General features: G+C 38.7%; 1 protein-coding gene across 1 annotated transcript; it reads left to right on the top strand.

Moving 5' to 3' along the window:
* The first annotated feature begins 433 nt into the window (after nucleotides 1–433).
* Nucleotides 434–16091, top strand: TMEM38B (transmembrane protein 38B). The gene is made up of 6 exons (XM_084304840.1): nucleotides 434–574; nucleotides 6303–6459; nucleotides 9564–9748; nucleotides 10816–10903; nucleotides 12870–12987; nucleotides 13997–16091. The coding sequence occupies exons 1-6, from the start codon at nucleotides 469–471 to the stop codon at nucleotides 14204–14206; spliced, it is 864 nt and encodes a 287-aa protein (XP_084160966.1). The 5' UTR covers nucleotides 434–468; the 3' UTR covers nucleotides 14207–16091.
* The last annotated feature ends 3144 nt before the right edge of the window (nucleotides 16092–19235 follow it).

Here is a 19235-nt window from a genome sequence, read left to right as displayed (position 1 = left end):
TGCTTTTGTTTTTTTTTTTTTTCCTTTGTTTCTCACTTCTCTAGCTTGTTAGTAACGAGCAATAAATCTTACTATCTTCTTATGCTGAGTCTGTTTTGCCCGTTACAATAATTATTGCGTGATTTTCTCGTCCTTATCTCAACCCTTGAGCCCCTTTTCACATATTTTCTCCCCGTTCCTCTTTGAGGAGGGGGAGCGAGAGAGCGGCTGTGGTGGAGCTCGGCTGCCCACTCGAGCGGAACCACGACAGCTGTATACCACACTGAAGGCTGACAGGACTTTAATATGCGATGAATGAGCGGGTTTTGGGGAAACATCTTCCAGCAGAAAGCGCTAAAAAAGAGCACCCGGCCAGCGGGGAGGGGACAGCGGGGGCAGCCCGGCACGGGGGCGGGCAGCTCGCCGGGCACCGCCGCTCCTCCCCTGCCGCACGGCGCCGGCCGAGGCCCAGGCAGTGCCGCGGGCGCCATGGAGCTGGGGCAGGTGCCGCTGGCCTTCTCCCACCTGCCCATGTTCCCCTTCTTCGACATGGCGCACTACGTGGCCTCCGTCATGGCGCTGAAGGAGCAGCGGGGTGAGCGGGGAAGGCTGCCGGGGACGGGCGGGGCCAGGCGAGGCGGAGCCGCAGCCGCTGCGCGAAATGGCGGGGGGCTGCCCGCGGGGAGCGGGGTGGGCTGCGGGGGGACTGAGGCACTCGAGGGCTCTGCCCCCCACCTCCTCCCCCCCCCCCCTTTTTTTTTCTCTCTCATTTTTTTTTTCTTCTTTCAGCGTGGAAATACGGCCTGCGGTGCTGGTGAAGCCGCATGTCTGTAAACGCTGGCTGCCTCCAGCCGAGCTCCCCTTGCCTCCTCCTTACTAGGGGCACAAGGGAAGCCAGCCCAGGCGGCTGCTGGAGATCTTATCACAGTTGGAAGGCTTAAAACGTCCCAGAAATAAAAGGGCAGAAACCTCTGAAATCGGGTTTCTGCGTGGAGGGAAGGAGTGCGGCTGGCAGGCTGGCACCTCGCTGCCAGGCACTGTTACGGGGGGTGCAAGGAGCTGCTCTGCTCGCCCCCTAATATCCCTCTGGTGTCCTGGTTAAGCAGAAAGGTGCTCAGGCAATTCTCTCTGGTAGGAGACCTGCCACAGGATTGTCATGGGCTGGGTGTGTTCTAGTTAATGACTTCACACTGTACTCATATCTCATACAGTTAAGCTGGGAAAGCTTTTCACTGCCAATGTTTTGGGAGCGGTATGAGTGCACACAGTGACACTTCTCTGCTTCAATCTCTCCTTGCTCTGCCCCAGAAAATCTTTTCCACTGTCATTGTTAGCCCCAAACCTAGTTCTAGTTGTCATAAGCACGGAGACGTGCCTCATTTTGGTGTTTAGAGTAGCTACTTGTGAAGTGACTTCGGACAGTTGTGGTAACCTTGCATCCCAGCTGGTGACGGTGTAGTAAACTGAGCTGGCTTTTGAGATTATAGAGCAGATTTGGGAGTTACTGCTTGCTTCAAATTTTTAAGGCTCAGCACTCTGTTTGGTGAGAGCTTTGGTCACTTCCTAAATGTGCCAAGGTGAATTTTTACTTCCTGCTGAGTAAGTGCACTTGGCAAATTGTAAAGGCCGATATAAAATGTTTATGTATGCTGGCATCTTCAACAGATCTTGTTACTACTACGAAAATTGCTTCTGGGTGCTGACATGAGACATTGTGTAATACAACTCTTTCATTTGAGAAGAGACTTTCTGTCCAAAGGAATTTGACATTATAATGCACCACCTTTAAACTTTCTTCTGAAGTGGATGCAGATTTGGGGACTGGGGTGGGAGGAATTGATCTACTTTGCTGACGTGTAACATAGCAGTTTTAGTGAGACAGCACTTTGGGACAGTGAAAGTGAAACATTTTTCCTTCTCATCTTAACAGCTGGAAAGTTCAGAACTTTGGAGTATTCTCTAATAGTCACTGTTAATAACTTAATTCAGGTGACTGCGTGCTCTTCTGTTTCTTGCTCGCAAGCGGTTTGAACTGAACATTAAATCATAATTGAAATAGCAGCCATTATGAAATTGGAGGTTGGACTCGATGACCTTGAGGTCTCTTCCAACCTAGAAAATTCTGTGATTCTGTGATTCTGTGAGGATGGCTAATATTATCATTGATCTTTTATTTCTTAGGTATTACCATGTATTCTTGGAAATTTGAAGTGTAGCTTTCTTTCACAAATGGATACTTGGGTAATTGTCTGAGCATGTAGGAAGCCTGTGGTCAAGTCAGAGCCACATTTGTTTTATCCCAGAGTACTATCTCATTAAAATGCCAACCCTTAAACTCAGAGTCAGTGTGGGCATTTGCATCATGGATGAGCACCTACCAACTGGGATTTTTCCCAGTTCTTTCAATTAAATTTTTTTGCTGTCTTGTGGGTGCTGACAACTACCATGGTGACAACCAACATGTTGCTTTTCACATGTTAAACTGGAAGTTCTTCATTAGTACATTTCAGCTTGCTTAAGAATTACTCATTTGTAGCTCCAGTTGGAGTTTTCTTTTGGGTCAATTTTCTTTTTGGGGACAGAGAGGCATCAAAAGGTGTTGAGGGTTGAGGATCAGCATTGTTTGGAAGGAATGTGCTGGTTTTGGTCTTGGAAGTTTTCTGTGATGTGATCCAAGTTATCTGAAGAGAGCTACTGCTTTTTGGCGTAGTTTTGCTGAGTTAAATCTGACTGTGAAAGCTTTAGCTTAATTCATGGTATGTACAGTTGAATAGGGGTGGTGGAAAAACTTCTACAAGTCCTTTAGGTTTGCTCTTTAGATGTGTATGTGGTATGTACGATCATTTGCATGTTCAGAACACATTGGGAAGCATAAATTAGATCTTACCTTACTTACAGAAAGAGCTAGCCACCAAGGCTTTTATTACAATTATCTAGAAATAGTATTTACAACTGCATTCAACAGTAGTCCTTGTACTTTGGAACTGTATCTGTGCTTTCTAATGTATGCACCAGGACTAGAGGCCTTTTGGCAGATGATATCCTCTGTGGTTGCATGATGCCTCATTATTTCTATGTGATGCATCAGAGGACAAATATAAGTGACCTCTTGTTTAAAAATGTGACCTATTGAAAATTAAATTTGTTTTCTGAAAGGCTACATCTCATTTATAATTTAGGTAGCAGTGCAAAAAAGATGTGCTTTAAATTAGTATCAGCATTTTTTGACCCTTTGCTTTCTATGTTGGCTATATTCCTTGTTAGAAAGCAGCTATGGAATTACAAAATAATGGTGCATGAGCCAAGACAATTCTGTTGACCAACAAAAATAATCGTGAGGTCCTTTAATAGCTTACTGAAGAAATTTACAAGCTTTTGTGTAGAGGGCAATCTGGTAATAATAATAGTCATTAGTGTGCGTGGCCTAAAAACTGGAAATTGCTGTTAGTCATGGGGCAAAGCAAGAGTGGAGAAGCAGTGGTTGCTGAAAGGGAGAGGAATAAAGCTGAAAAGAGAACAGTCAGCTAACTGATTTTAAAACAGCTCTAATAGTTAATTGAATTGATTTTATAAAAAAGAAGTGACCAAATCAATAATCTGACCAAATGCCTGGTGAAGTGAATTAAGCTTTCTGTTAGCTAGCTCTTGGCCATGCTGCATTTGTGGGGAGGGAGGAGGGTAATGCAGTCTTCTCATGGAGGCCACCAGTAAGATGTTAAGATGATTACTTCTCTGCTAATGCAAGGTGAGAAGCTTCATACTAAAGAAAGAGGTTGGTACAGACCCACCTGCTGATGGATGTCAGAAGTGTAAGATTTAAGTGCGGTCTGGACGCTGACAATTCTTGCATGTGGAACCTCCTGTCATAATATGGTTACCAGTCTTGGTCCAAAATCAGATTACCATACGGACTACTTCCTGTACTACATCAGGCTAAGAGTTAAAGATTGTGTATAATGCAGCTGCTGATGTATTATCAATATTCGCCTCTTGTAGCAGCACATGATCTCTTGTGATTTGTGATCTGTAGTGGCTGCGGCCATTACCTGTTTTTTTTGTTACCCCATAAAGTTTGGGATGTTTCTCCTCTAAATGGCCACTTTGTGCTGTAGTACTGTAGCAACACTAAACTAGAACAATCTTGTCAATATTTCTATCTAAAGTGAATTATAGTGAGAGTGCTGTATTCTCATTGAAATATTTGAGCATCTCATCTTTGGTAAGAACCTTATTTTCCCACTAAAGTTCTTGAAAATCCAAAAGCTTATCTTCTGAATTGTTAATCAAACATCACATTTCTTTTTGGTGCGGACCATAGGTTTCATCCTTGATTTGGTAACCTTCATCCTTTAGACTATGAAAAAAGTAACTATTTCATGCAAACGGAGCTCTGCATCTTTGTAAAGGGGAAGCTGTGGCAGTGATGGACTCCTGAAGTGGAAGGAAATAAAGTTGTCAAAACAACTATTTCAAGATATTTCTGTTTTGATAAAGAGTTGTTTCCCCTTAAAGCACGTTAAGGTTTCCCTTTCCTCCAGCATAATCTTCTGATACTGAGAATTCTTCTGGCATACGTGAATTGCAATTTTAAAAGGATGATTAATTTTAAAGATTCTAAAGATAACAAAATAAATGAAACTTTTAACAAGCTTTTAGTGGAATAATAGAATCATTTAGGTTGGAAAAGGCCTCTAAGATCATCAAGTCCAACCATTAACTAAGCGCTGCCAAGTCTACTACCAAACCATGTCCCTAAGCACCACATCTACATGCCTTTTGAATACCCCCAGGGACAGTGACTTAACCACCTCCCTGGGCAGCCTGTTCCAATGCTTCGCAAACCTTTCAGTGAAGGAATTTTTCCTAATACCCAACTGAAACCTCCACTAGCAACTCCATTTCCTCATGTCCTACTGCTTGTTGCTTGGGAGAACAGACCAACCCCTGCCTCGCTACAGCCACCTCTGCAGTAGCTGTAGAGAGCAGTGAGGTCTCCCCTGAGCCTCCTCTTCTCCAGACTAAACACCCCCAGTTCCCTCAGCCGCTCCTCACAGGCCTTGTGCTCCAGGCCCGTCACCAGCTCCATAGCCCTGCTCTGGACATGCTCCAGGGCCTCCGTGTCCTTCTGGTAATGAGGGGCCCAAAGCTGAACACAGCACTCAAGGTGTGGCCTCACCCGGGCCAAGTACAGAGGGACTGTCACTTCAGTAGTCCTGCCAGCCACATTACTTCCAATATAAGCCGGGATGCTTGTTGGTGCTTTTAATAATGAGCATCACAGAATGGGCAGGGTTGGAAGGGACCTCTGAAGATTTTCTAGTCCAAACTCCCTGCTGAACAGAATCACCTAGAGCACGTTGCACAGGATGGCATCCAGGCAGGTCTTGAATATCTCCAGAGAAGGAGACTCCACAACCTCTCCGGGCATCCTGTCCCAGTGCTCTGTCACCCTCACGGTAAAGAAGTGCCCTCTCATGTTCAGCAAGAACCTCCCATGCTTCAGTTTGTGCCCGTTGCCTCTTGTCCTGTCACTGGGCACAACTGAAAAAAGACCAGATCTATACTTGACACCCTTGCCTCAGATACTTATTCACATTGACAAGCTCTCACCTCAGTCTTCTCTTTTCCAGGCTAAACAGGCCCAGCACTCTCAGCCTGTCCTCATATGGCAAGTGCTCCAGTCCTCTAATCATGTTCATAGCCCGTATTATAAGACTTTGAGTAACCTTTTTTATTTGCTCAGAACTGCGGGTGAAACATTTGCCTAATTGCATTGGGTAGTTGCCCAGAGAACACTGTTAGGAGGGTATTGGGAAAAAAAAACAAGCAAACACAAAAAACAGTGACCTTGTATTCATAAAGATTCAAAAGCAGAATTGGAAGCTGTAGCGTAACCTTCAAAAAGTATCTGTTGTAATACCTGTCCTTTTTAGGACAGCAAGGCCAATTGTATGTACTTAGTGCAAATTAAAAAGCAGCTTTGTACCTGCAACAAATTTTTAGCAATGAACCGTCTCAGCTGTGCTCTGAAAGTTTTTGCTTCCTGGTAGCCAGGTAGCTACACTGAACCAACCCACAAAAGATACTGAGAGAACACAGGGTCAGTCTTTCTCTTTTATTTAGGTAATACATACTGAAGTCAGTGTCATCTGAAACTTTTATTTTAGGAGGCCTTTTCTTGTGAAGGCCTACAGATTTCTGCAGGATTTTTCATGATCTAAAGAAACGATGTAAGATTGCATGACTTGAAAAATGATGACTTAAGACTTGACATGATTCTCCAATGTTTGTTTCTGTTTATGCCTCTTTTCTGTTTGTTTTAGGAGCTGTAGATGTTTCAGTCCGAAGTCCGTTTGCCTGCTGGTTTAGTGCTATGCTTTGTTGCTTTGGTGGTTCTGTTTTGTCTTCCTTGATGCTTGGAGAACCTCCAGTAGCATTTTTGGCAAAAGGCACGAATATTCTACTGGCATCTTCAGTCTGGTAAGCTGCCACGATTGAGTTAGACGAGTATTATTGGTTAGAGGAAACTGTACTTTGACTGTAAATAGTAAGACTATACCAGCAAGTTTCCATGTAAATCAGAAGCTCAACTTAAAAATGTCATGGATTTAGAAGCTGTCACTCCGTCAGAGAAGTCATTGCAGCAAAAAAATGGTATGAACCCTTTCTGTAGGAGTGAAATGTGCTCTTTTCATAAGAGCAACTTTTATGAGCTGTTGATAATGAAATACTCAGTCACTAGACTTTTCTTAGATTTTTATAGTATTCCTGGTCAAGTAGATGAAAATGTGTTCTGGAATAAAATGGACTCGAGTTATTGCTTTTCTGAATATAAAGAATTCATAAGTGCCATCTAGTTTTGCCAGTGACAGCTTTTGAACCTGGCTGAAGTAGAATTCCTACACTTTTCTGTGATTGGTAAACTAAGGCATGGATCTTTTTATCTTTTGGTCTCTACTCTCTGACATCTTTTTTTTTTTTTTTTTTTAATCTTTTGCCCTTTCCCAAACTGTTTTCCCAAATGGATGGGGTGATAGTGAAAGCCAGTAGAGAGCTGAATGGGAAGTCAGGTATGTGTGTGGCAGCAATTTGGCCTGTTTTGGAGTTCATAAATAATACTTTCATAAATAATATTTTCATACAAAGGTTGCCTTGCAGTGGAGTTCATTTATTCCAGAGAGCGATCATAGAGAAAAACCCTCTACTTCAACAAAATTTGGGATCAGCTGTGGATTTTTTGAATTTAAAAATCTAAATTCCTATATTAGAAGAATATTAGCTGCTTGAAATCCTTCAGTATCTATTCCTTGTTGCCACTTAAGATTTATAATTGTGAATTCATTAAAATGAAAGTAAATATTTATATGTGTGTATCTGTTTTAGCGTTCTGGTCTTCATGTTGCAATGGAAGATGGCAGACAAATTTAATTGAAGCAAATCAGTGAAATGAGTAATATACAGTTAAACATGCAGAACAACAAAGTTTATGGAATCTGCTTCTGGTTCCTAGTAGTCTGGTGTGGGCAACATGACTGCTTATTTTAACAAATGATACTTGAGTTAGGAGTACAGGTGAACAGAACATGCTTTCATTTGAACTTAATACGGGCAAATCTGACCTGCTATGCTCAAATAAAATGAGGTTTTAAGAAGAACCTGTGAATGTTGTGAAACCCTTCAAGCTCTTAGTTTTACAAAGTTCTCTCTTCATTAGTATAATGGCTTTAATTCTTGGTCTCAAATCACATGAAACAAAATTCCCCAAGTTACACATAAAACTGGAAAATAAAAGGGGTTGTGCTGTGCTGGAGAGATGCTCCTAAATAGTCTGTAGGACAGCGACACCTACTGTTAGCAAGTGTTGCTAGCAGAAATTATAGACAAAAACGGTATGGTAGCATAGCCGTGCTATTCCAGACAAATCCAGCTATGTGCGCTTCAGTGTCCTAAACCCACATTTTGCAATTGTAAGTTGATTCTGGTTAGTGTTCTCTGAGTACATAGCTTAAATGGCTATTAGCAGTAGCCATTAAAGTACATGCTCTGTATACATCCTTGAATTAATACCAGCTGAAGCTTCATTGCTACAAAGGCAGTTGGATTTACAATAGGAAAAAGGGGAAGGAATGTAAGCTATTCAAAAGTAATACTAAAACTGACTGTTGAAGCAGTACATAGCTATTAATGTAAATTCCAATAACTTCCTTGTATGTGAGAAGTAGGCTATTGCATGCTTCAGTGTGGGAGGTCTTGAAGAAAAAAAAGCTTTATAAGTTTGCCATGACAAGAAACTGTATACACTGCAGCAAAAGCAAATATACAATTAGGATAGGACTTCAGTTAAATTTTGCCTTCCTGTGGAGGAAGCATCCTGACATTCTGCTGTTAAGGATAAGCATTTTTTTCTGAGGAAAACAACAAAACTACAAACCAAACAAAAACATACCAACCAAGCAAACAACAAAACACCCAAGTGCTCTCATGCTTTTTAATCTCTAACCAAGAAGCATGAGTCTTCCTGGTTATGGTGTCTGCCACTAGTTTTAATAAGGTAAACTAGATAAAGGGGTGCATCTATGCCTTGCTGCCTGAGGAAAAAGATACAGCCTTAGAAGTTTTTGGTAGATAGGATTGAGCTCAGAAGCCTAAACCAAGAGGCAAGTATTTTTTTTAGAAAAGACATTACCATCTTTTAGAGGCTTTTTCTGCCTTCACCACTTACTTATTGCTGTCTTATTCCTGTGCTAATACAGATGGTTTTTTGGATGTTTTTTGTCTGTTTAAGAACTGAAATTTGAGACTGAGGAGATAAAATAAAGCACTGCATAATCTATTCACTTAAGATTTACTGTCAGCTTAGGACCTCATTGTTAGCCATCTTTACTTTGTTTTGAGAACAAGTTGGAAAAAGATATTAAATATTGAGTACACCTTTGGGTTGCTTTTAACGCTTTGAAAAAATAAATGTGCTTGTAATTGGCAAGCTGGAAAAGCTAGAATCTGTGGTTACTAAGATGTGAAATGGGTTTGAAAATAGCTGTGCATTTCATCTGACGTGATTCTAACAAGTGGAGGCATTCTTGCTGAACTTATATAATTCCATGTACCTATCAGTAGGAAAGGATAGTGTCTGCAAGTAATTTAACCAATGTGATTTAATCCTGTAAAAAAAAGGTGTGACAATAATTCAGTAATTTTTATTATGTAAATATGATATATAAACTATACAACAATAAAAGGAATTACAGGAGTTGGACTTGATGATCCTTGTGGGTTCTTTCTAACCTGGGATATTGTGTGAAAATGTAAATCTTTCTGATGTACTTTAATAAATTCTTAGCTGGGACAGCGTTGCAGCAAGTACACTGTTAAATATCATTTCATGATTTTGGTGCAACAGCTCAAACATACTCAAAAGCATTTCATTTATTTTCTCTATGTGCAGTATAAGGCATTGAGCTATCAGTAATATATTAAATATTGCTAGTCGTATTCCAGAAATATCTTTAAATGTATTAGAAAGTGAATTCCTTAGGAAAAGCTTTTGAAAGCTCATAACACTTTTTTTTCGTTGTGATTTTCAGGTATCTTGTCTTTTACTGCCCAGAAGACATATTCTGCCGGTGCTTTGCATTTCTCCCTCTTCGGCTTCTAGTTGCAGGAATGAAAGAAGTGACTAGGACTTGGAAAATAGTGGCTGGCGTTGCACATGCAGACAGTCACTTCGAAGACGCCTGGCTTGTCATGATAGCTGTGGGCTGGGCCAGAGGTAACATATATAACAACTTCTTCTGATGAATTATGAAGTTTTGGAGTGGTATTTAAATGTTTAGCCTTTCAGCATATCTGTAGCACCATTCCTTGCTGTGGTGGGTATGATCCTAAGGTCCTAATGCAGTCCGTTATCCCCTCAAGGGAGAAGTCAGTTTTTCTGCCTGGATTAAGGGTGACATTGCATGACTCCAAGGGAAGTTCATCTTGTCCCTTTGGAAGGTCTTCTGAGGACTTTCAGAATGGGCGACTGATGGCAATAAAGAAGTAAATCTCCCATGTAGCTCCAGTGCTGTCACTAAATTTTCCATCGTATCTCTTCAGAACTGTTTTCCTTGGATGTGGCTGAAGAAGAGAGCTTGTATTTTTAGCTTTTGGGATTGCTAACAGGAGCTGATTTTAAACACAGGAATGACCCTTCTTGCCTGCCTGCTGTTTGGAATATGTCTCTGCAAGCTCCCTCCCTAGCAGCTGTGTTTACAGTCACGAAACCAGAACCATTTCAGGATGTAGTAAAGCAGCTCCTGATTCTATCCGCCTAATGCTGTTGTGCTTTGGGAAACAACATGTTAACGTGAAGATATATTGCATTAGTTTTACAGGTTATGATGCAGATCAATCTTGTTGGCCTGAGTGTCTAACACTTGCTTATGTCTTGCCTTTTTTTAACGTAAAAACATATCCACCCTTTTCCTGTGGAGAATCCTCCTACTTTATAGTGACACTCTCTGTACTTAGATGCTTACAAGAATAATGGAATGATACAAGCCTCTCTGGAGATTTTCTCTGTCAATTCAAACATTTGTTTGCAGTGATCAGTGTGTCATTTCAGATATTATCACAAAAAGGTGAACCTTATGTTCTTTCTAAGTAGCTAAACCTCTGAGGTTTCTTATTGGTCACTCAAGTCATGCACATACGAAAGATTCAATTAATCTCTTTAAGTGTGAGCTTTGGGTGCCACATTTGGCAGCTGGTGTAATGAGTTTTGCTGGGAGCAGTAGTAGGCTGTGCAGCAGTGGTAGCATGCCAGCAGAGGCTTACTGTTAATCTCTGGATTTTCAGGAGCTGGTGGTGGCCTAATCTCCAACTTCGAGCAGTTGGTGAGAGGAGTGTGGAAACCTGAAACTAATGAACTACTGAAGATGTCCTAGTAAGTTTTTTATAATGAAGTTCAATCTGTTAACAGCTGTTTTACTAATTCCTTATGTTGACACTCACATGTAATGGCTCAGATTTAAAGATTGAAAATATTAATAAAAATTCAATTGTAATAGATGCTTGATATTTGTCATATGAAAGATTGGTTGTTGATATTTGATAATTTTAGCAAATGTTTTGGTCATTTTAGGTTTGCAGCACAAGAATACCAAGTTGGAAGAAGTCAATAAAAATTATGGCTAGAAAATTGTTGGAATTTATTGGTAAACATTATTGAGTCAGTTTCTCTTGTAGGGACATGGTTTTCTATCCAAAATGAAAGGCCAGTGGTACTACAAGTATATGAGTAAGGACTGTGTTTTTAGTGCATGTTCTGAACATCATCAATATGGCTTTCTTTGAGTATTGTCACTCTTGCTTCCTCTGCAAGCACTGTTTTCCTCCAAAGATATTGATTATTTGAGAAGGTACAAACTGGTTGTTCAATATAGCAAAAAAAAGTAGCAACACATCTTTTCTATACTGCAAAACAAGAAAAGTGCCTTCTCTTGCAGAAGCAAAGAATGGAAAATTACATGGCTTCTAGATTAGACAGTAAAATGAATATTGAGGCAGGCTAGAAAGCCACAAGCTATTGTAAGTTAAGATAAGCTCATTTTAGTAATTTCCCAAAATGGCTTTGATCTTTCCCATGTAACTCTCAAGTCTTTAGAAACAATAATTAAAAAAAAAAAAAATCTTTTCTGCAGCTACTCTTAGGAATAGAGAATAACGGAAGAGGAAGTTGTAAGGGAATTACTTGTCCTCAGTCAGTGCCTAGGTGTCTGCAGTCTTTTTACCAGACTTCCAGAAGAAAGTAGTCACTGTTAGTAATAGCACTGTGTTTACAGGTGCAGCATTAGAACATTGATTACTGATTAGCATATATCCTGCTTTTCTGTGGTGGATGTGAGACTCAAAATAGCTCAAAAAGTACTGTTCTTTCTAAATTCTGTTCAATATGTAAAACTTAAATAGAAGTAAGTTATGAAATTTAAAGGATAAAATATTCTGCAATCAGATAAGATAGTTTTACACAGAATTAGTTTTTTGTTTTGTTTTGTTTTTTGTTAAGCAGGAAGTAAATGCAGAAATCTGTGAGTTACTGAAAAGACTAAAGGATTTGTCTATGAATAGATGCTTTGTGGTAACAGGAATGTTGCCCTTCTATTATAGATACAGCTTAAGTGCAGAATTCTTGTGCCAGTATTTTATTCCTCTCTCTTCATATTCTTTTGTTTTCTGACTGCATACATGTCAAGTGATATACCACTGTGATGAAAGTACATTGAAACTGTAAATCTTCACATGTTGCAAGTCAACAGAGCTGTTTTGGTGAAACTTGGTAACATAACAAGATTGGTATGTGATACCAATACTTGACCTGGCTCAAGTCAAGCATCAGCAGACCACAACCCTAAAACTGGTGGAGTATCATAGTGGAATGAGACATGGATGGAGTTGTTCTTTGACACCTGCAGCAGCTGCTTGGAATAATTAACACCTAGAGTATAGGAGAATGTATTTTTAAGCACTGCTAGAGTAGCGCAAGCTTTGTAATTTAACTCTTCATTAAGACACATTGGGAGAAGAGGAAGAGCAAGCTGATATGTAGAGACTGAATAGAGACATCGGAATGCATTTTGATTTGAAGAGGATTTGTCAAATATGAGTTTGCTGGGTGTATAAATCAGTGCTGAACTTAATGCTTGTCCACAATGCTGTAAGCATAATAATACATAAAGTGAAGGTCTTAGTTTAATAATACCTAGGGTTTGGACCTCATAACTGCAAGTATACATGTGTTCTATTCAGAAGTAATTGCTTTGCATGCTAAGAACATTTAGTGTTTGTTAGGTCATGGTATCTTTCACTGTGGAGTAGGGAAGAGAAATTAACGTTGTTTGTTTGATTTCCAGCCCAGTGAAGGTAACTTTGATAGGAGCGGTTCTCTTCACTCTTCAGCATAGCCAATACTTGCCAATAGCAAGACACAACCTCATGTTTTTGTACACCATCTTTCTTGTAGTTTCCAAGGTAAGAATTTGAAAGTGTTGCAAATAACAGAATAACAAAAAAATATGTTTTTTCAGCATTTCAGAGCAAAACGTGTCCTCAAACATAATACTGCAATTTATAATGCTTGCTTTTGGAAGGGGAGGACAGCTGCTACTGCCTTAAACCTGTGTTTAGTCTTTTACACATAGACAGAACAGACCTATGCTGATAGGTTCAGTGTATGGAGGGGGAAGGAATCAGGAATATTGGCACCCAACAGTTGATATGGTAGGTTTTAATGTCCACAATCTCAGACAGCTCATGTATGTGGAGAAGAACTGTCCTGTTCTCTGCTTGTTGCTAGCTGCTTAATGCCCATCTTGTACCTGTGCAGTCATCTGTGGATTTGCAAAACAAACCAAATAGGTTCTTGTCTATGTATAAGTTATGTATGTTTACATTGCTGTAAAATTAGTGAAGTTAATGTATTAAAGGTAAATAATGGTATTTTCTTACACAGCATCACTTAATTTCTGGCTTTGACCCCTTTAGTCATGTTTGTTTCCAGGATGATGCTTGTCTTGAGATTTATTAGCTAATAAGAAGAGTGTAGTCTCTGAGTTCAAAGAAGGCTAGAATTTTTTAAAACTTCAGAGCTGCTGTTGAGCAGAGTAGAAAATATCTTAAAGTGGTGGTTTCCAGTCTCATTTCTGTGAAGTTGCTCATGAGTTTAATTCTAGAGAATTTTCTTTAGGGAGCCAAGACTTTAAGCTGATATTTCACCTAAACAAATAAAAGTTTAAAAAAAAAACTTTAAAAAGTGTTTTACTTTTTTTTTTTTTTTTTTTTAAGAGTGTAGGTCAGGAAGAGAAGCATTCACTGATGATTTCAACCTAAAATGACCATATTTCCCTTCATTCCGTAGACTCTTGTTATGATGTAGCAAGTTTGGAATGCTGTACATTGGTTCAGTATAGAACTTGTGTTCAAACTGTTGTGAAGTCATTAAAAGTTTTAATGCAACTTGACCATTCCTTGTTACTCATAGGTAAAAATGATGTTGACAAGATCTGCAACGTCTCCATTTGCTCCCATTGAGTCTGCATTAGGCTATATATTCTTCGGCTTGCCAAAAACTCCACCCAAAATGAAGAGCGAAGGTGCTACATCTTCCAATGGCTCTTCAGTCTGTGACCAGTCTTCCTCTGAACAGTCCAATGATGGTGTTAAGAAGAGACAGGCAAAGAAAACAGAATAAGTGACTTAAAATCCTCGATAACCTGCAAAGATATTTCCATGTCAGATTAGGCTGATTGAGAATTTTTTTTTAAAGAATATTTTATGAGGTGAGAGTAGGGCTGTGTAATATGGTGGTGTTACTTGCCTTCAGAATGCGTTTTGTTTGCTTCTGGAATGTGTTCAGATGTTTGTATGAACATGTTGGATTTTTAAGTGTAAAAGTACAATTTTTTTATAGTGGTTGTAAGTTTACTCAATTTTAATTTTATTTATTAGTAATTTTAAATGCTTACATGCTAAAAAGAGTTTCAAAATGTGATAATCGGCTTTGCTATTTTTTCTGGTTTATCACTTGTTTCATTTTTTTTTTTCTTGATTCTTGTGTTTCATTTGGATAACATGAACTTGAACTGCCAAGTGTTCACAGTAAAATGTCTCAAGTAAGAAAGGCTTTAGTTAGTCATCACCTGATTAAGGCTTAATCACATCACACTGTAAAACCATGAAAATGTACCAAACTAATGCCTTTAACTAGAAAAATAATGGAATTACTGTTGTAATTCACTTTGCACTGGTCTAGATTTTCTTCACTTAAGTAAATACTTTTTGCATTTTCCTATTTTTCAAAATAAGAGTACTTTACTAGTATTTTTAAAAATCTTTACTGTTAGCAGATAGAAACACCAATATTTTTGTTGTTGGCTCACTTTGACACTTTATTTGCAAGCGTTTGATATTTATATATTTTTATGTTACATATGTGATTTTTATGTGGTTTGTAATATCTTTCAGTTTGACTGGGATGAGACATCTTTGCCTGCACTTCCATCCAAGCATAATTTTTTTTTTTCAAAGCCAAACTATCAAACATTTTCAAAAAGAATACTGGACAGCGTATTTATCTTGTCTATCATCAGTTCTGCTCTGTTGTACACGCTGTTAATAAATACCAATACTAGTTTTTAGCAGTTACTTCTGGTGCTATTGGGGAAGAACAGTTAATACCAGAAGCACTGAAACTGTTTTATTAATGCTGAAATTTGCTGCTTCTTTTTTACATGTGATGTGAAGCAGTTGCAAGTCATACACAGCTCAGAACTGGGAACTTTAACATTTCTGAGATGTTATATTTTATAAGACTCTAATCTTTTCAGAGGAATCTTTTATTTGATGTGCCATTTTTTAGAATGTATTAAACTATTTTTACAGAATTCGATTCTTTGGAAAGTACTACTTTGAAGAGTATTCTTTAGCAAAAGGAGGTTGGTTAATCTTTGCACAGGGATGCCAAGGAGAATGTGAAGGCAAGTGTGATTTGAAAAGGCAGTGTTCTAATTCCAGGTACAGATCTAAATTCAGAAGAACTGTCACCAGTACTGTACTTAAAAAAAACAAAACAAAAAACAAACAAAAAAAAAACATCCAAGAAATTTCTTTTGTGCCCGTTGAGCCACAATTCCTTGGTAGTGACCAAATCCCTTGAGTTCAGTTTGGAATTCAGCTGTATAGCAAATGTGTGCTACGTTGAAAATTAAGCCGAGTATTTACTTCAGCACAGAAGAATAACAAAAATGAACCTCCAGCTCTTTAAACAAAGTAGTAATTGTGTTCCTGCCATTTTATATGCAAACTCTGTGTGTGTCCAGTTGTATATAAATGCGTGGAGTCACACTTGCAGGGTGTCTCAGGGTTTTGTAGCTTGGATAAGCTTGAAGCTGTCAACTTTCTACTTAATGATCGATTTGTTTATTCAGCAACACCAGCAAAAATTGTATGTTTACTGTTTTTAAATTTTTGGGATGTTTTTTTAATCTAATTGGATTGTGGTATGGAATTGTGTTGCACAACTGTGAAATACTGACTGATGACTGACTACTCTTATCCCAAATAAATGTGAAAATACACATTGACTAATTCTTGAACTAGTTTACAGTTTGAAGGTGAATATATGGCTTTGTATTCACTCTGGACTTAAAAACCACAATATTAAAAGAAATAGAAGTGTTTTATTTTCTTCTTGACTGAACATCTCAAAATAAATACAAAGCATATTGAAGTGTGTATTGTTAGGAGATAAAACATACACTATGCTGAAAGCAATCCTGTTGTAAGCATCATGAAAACAAACGGTCATGTTTAAAGACCTCACAGGCTTCTTTAGGATGGCTGTTCAAAAGAACTCCACATTGAGTAGCTATATGCAAGTATTATGTCAACTATTAAGCTTTATTACTTATTTACTTATTCAATACCTCCCCCCAAAAAAAAAGAAAAAAGAAAAAAAAAAAGCCAGTTGCTTATGTTTTAACCTGAATTCCACAGGAGGCTTTAATGCAGCGTACCCAGGATGCCTTCAATAAACACTTCACTATTTTCTAGCTTTCATGGTGGTAGTTCTTTATCTTACCTGTGAGACTGGTAAGAAATCAGTGTAAATGTTCTGTTTTGGGTAAAGCATGTCAGATTTAGCAGAGCTGCATATGTGAACTAGTTGGCTGTATATAATTTTAGCATTAGCCTGGTAAAAATTGAAACTGCTCATGTAAACGCAAGCTTGAGAGAGTTCTGGGGTTGGAAGGGCCTACACCTGATTAATACAAAGGTTCTTTTTGATCTTCGTTTCTCTTAAATGTGCTCAGTTTCTGTAAGAAGAAACACCAAAAGATCTAGTTCATGAACAGAACCAAAGGTTCTTTAAATTATAAATGTATTCTTCCCTCTTCTGCATCTTTTTCATTTCATTTTAGTGGAAAGAGGTGCAGACAGGAGGGCCTCATACAGATAGTGCCTTCATTCTCACCTTAATTCTTCAGTGTACTATTAGGCAAGGTACAGTTGCTGAAGAATTATGATTCTTAGAAACTTGTGTTTTCTGTAAGTATCAGGATCTGCACAACATAAGGCCTGTGCTACATCTCAACATCTTCCAACAAGCTAGACAGTGAATGCAAGCTTTACGCAAGGAACAATCTTCATTTATAAGGTGAATCTTCATTTATAAGGGCTAAGCAGTGTTATAAAGCACAAGAATTGAGAAGCAGCATTTGACATTAAGATGACAATCAAAAATGTTATGTAAATAGTGCTTGACGTTTATTGTGAGAAAACTGCCCCATTAAGCAGTCAAAAGCCTTTTGTGAAATGTATGAAATTGTCCATCAAGGAACAGGTAACATTTGTTAATACTTATGGAGAATATTGCAATATTCTCAGGCAAGAACAGCCTATTGCACTCTGGTCTGCAAATGGGTTTTTATCTTTGAACGATAGATTAGGTATGATGATGAAAATACTATACCAAAGAAAAAAATGCTTCAACCAAGTCTAAAAGGCTAATAATATATGCTTATGCCCAACAACAACAGCAGCAGAAGAACAAATTAGTTTGTTAATGTTTCTTTGAGTTGGAGCATGCTGTCAAGGTGGTTAAGACAGCCTTGTCTGGAAACCGATAGTGCCAGTGGCCTTTAGTTCTTGTGAATGAACCGTAAAGGATCGAAGCATGCATCTACTATGCATATTATATCCTCTATATACTACGGGTATTGCTCAGTGGAATTTGAGTATGCCTTTAAGGCACCTGAAAAGGAAGTTGTACTAAGCAAGCTGAAGATGTGACTTTTTATGGTTCCTGTATAGTCATGGCAGAATATCAGAAAAATCCAAGGTGGAAAAATAAATTTTGTATTGAATGGAGCACAGTCTCATGGCAACTCCCGTTTTACAGGTGGGACAAGTTCAAGCCTTGTTTGCATTAGAATTTGCTATCTTACCAATCACCCATCATGCACTAAAACTTGGTTCTGACTCTCCCATAGTAAGCTGTTGTTGTGCAAATGATTTTTTTTTTTTTCTTGATGTTTGCATTCTGGCTTATGTGTCTAGAGAGAGGCTTAGAGCTTTACTTGATATTTCAAAGTTGAGTGAAAGAAAAGTATGAAGCCTAGTAAAGATTCCCATCTTTCAGAGCAGCTGCTCTTGTATCAGTTGAGACATGTTCTTTGGCTTCAATCCAATTATCCCATATATTTTTAGGTCCCTTTAATTCAGTATAGCAGCTGAAAATGAAGCGAGGTAACTCCACATGATATGTTTAGCTCATAGCAAACCTCAGCAATGGTGAGTTTAGTCTTCAGAGCCTGGTAATTTAGACTTTGTGTTTCCTAAGATTTGCATTCCAGTAATTAGGGTATCCTCTCCTGTAGCTAGTACACATGTGCTTTATCCTTATACTTCACCTTTTGGATTAAAAAGTTCAGGATCATTTGGATTCATATGGATCCATCTCTTCCAAGTGTAACTGAGATGTCTTGTAGCTGGCTTTAGTTTAGAGGAGTCTTGCCAAAAGAATAATTCCTTATAAATCAAATATATTGGTCACTTTTTCATTCCCTAATCTTCACCTAAAGCTTGTACTTCTTTCAGACTGAACCTTTATGTGATTAAGTTTGGCACGAAGCAGATCGGAACTGAGTTTGGAAGAAGCTGAAAGACAAAGGCTCTTTAAAAAAAAGAGACATGTCAATGCTAAAATCTCGTCTTAAGTAAGATGCAGAGGCCAAATGCTAAAGAGTTTACCAAGTGGCAACAAAATAATTTAAATGTTGAAAGCCCACACTTATGAAAAGAAAAGCAGGGAGATTTCAGAAAAGAAAACTGTGCACTGCTGTTGAGAGAAATTGCTGTATATCAACAAAGAAAACAGGTTTCCAAATTGTGTGTTGCTATATATGTGTTTTTGTCCTCAAATGCAAACTGAACTGAGCACAAGGCTAATCAGCTTCAGAGCAAACTGGAGCAAACTGAAAGCACACAAGGAGTCAAGAGGAAGAGGAATGACTCCTGGAAATGCTAGGCAGCATACTATTACTACAGCATACAGAGGAAACTTAGGCTGCTGACAAAAGTGAACCAGCAATATGGTTCTTAGCACTAGTACAACTTTGCTGCTGCTGACCTAAGAGGAGATGCTACATTTCCGAGCCGGTAGCTGGTCTATATGGATATCTATGAAATTAGAGCGTCAATGCTGTAAGGAAAAGCAGTGA

The sequence above is a fragment of the Netta rufina genome, assembly GCF_964035555.1.
Source record: "Netta rufina genome assembly, chromosome: Z".
In the NCBI taxonomy this organism is placed as follows: Eukaryota; Metazoa; Chordata; class Aves; order Anseriformes; family Anatidae; genus Netta; species Netta rufina.
The sequence above is the reverse complement of the archived record's forward strand: the minus strand, read 5'-3'. Positions and strand labels throughout refer to the sequence as shown.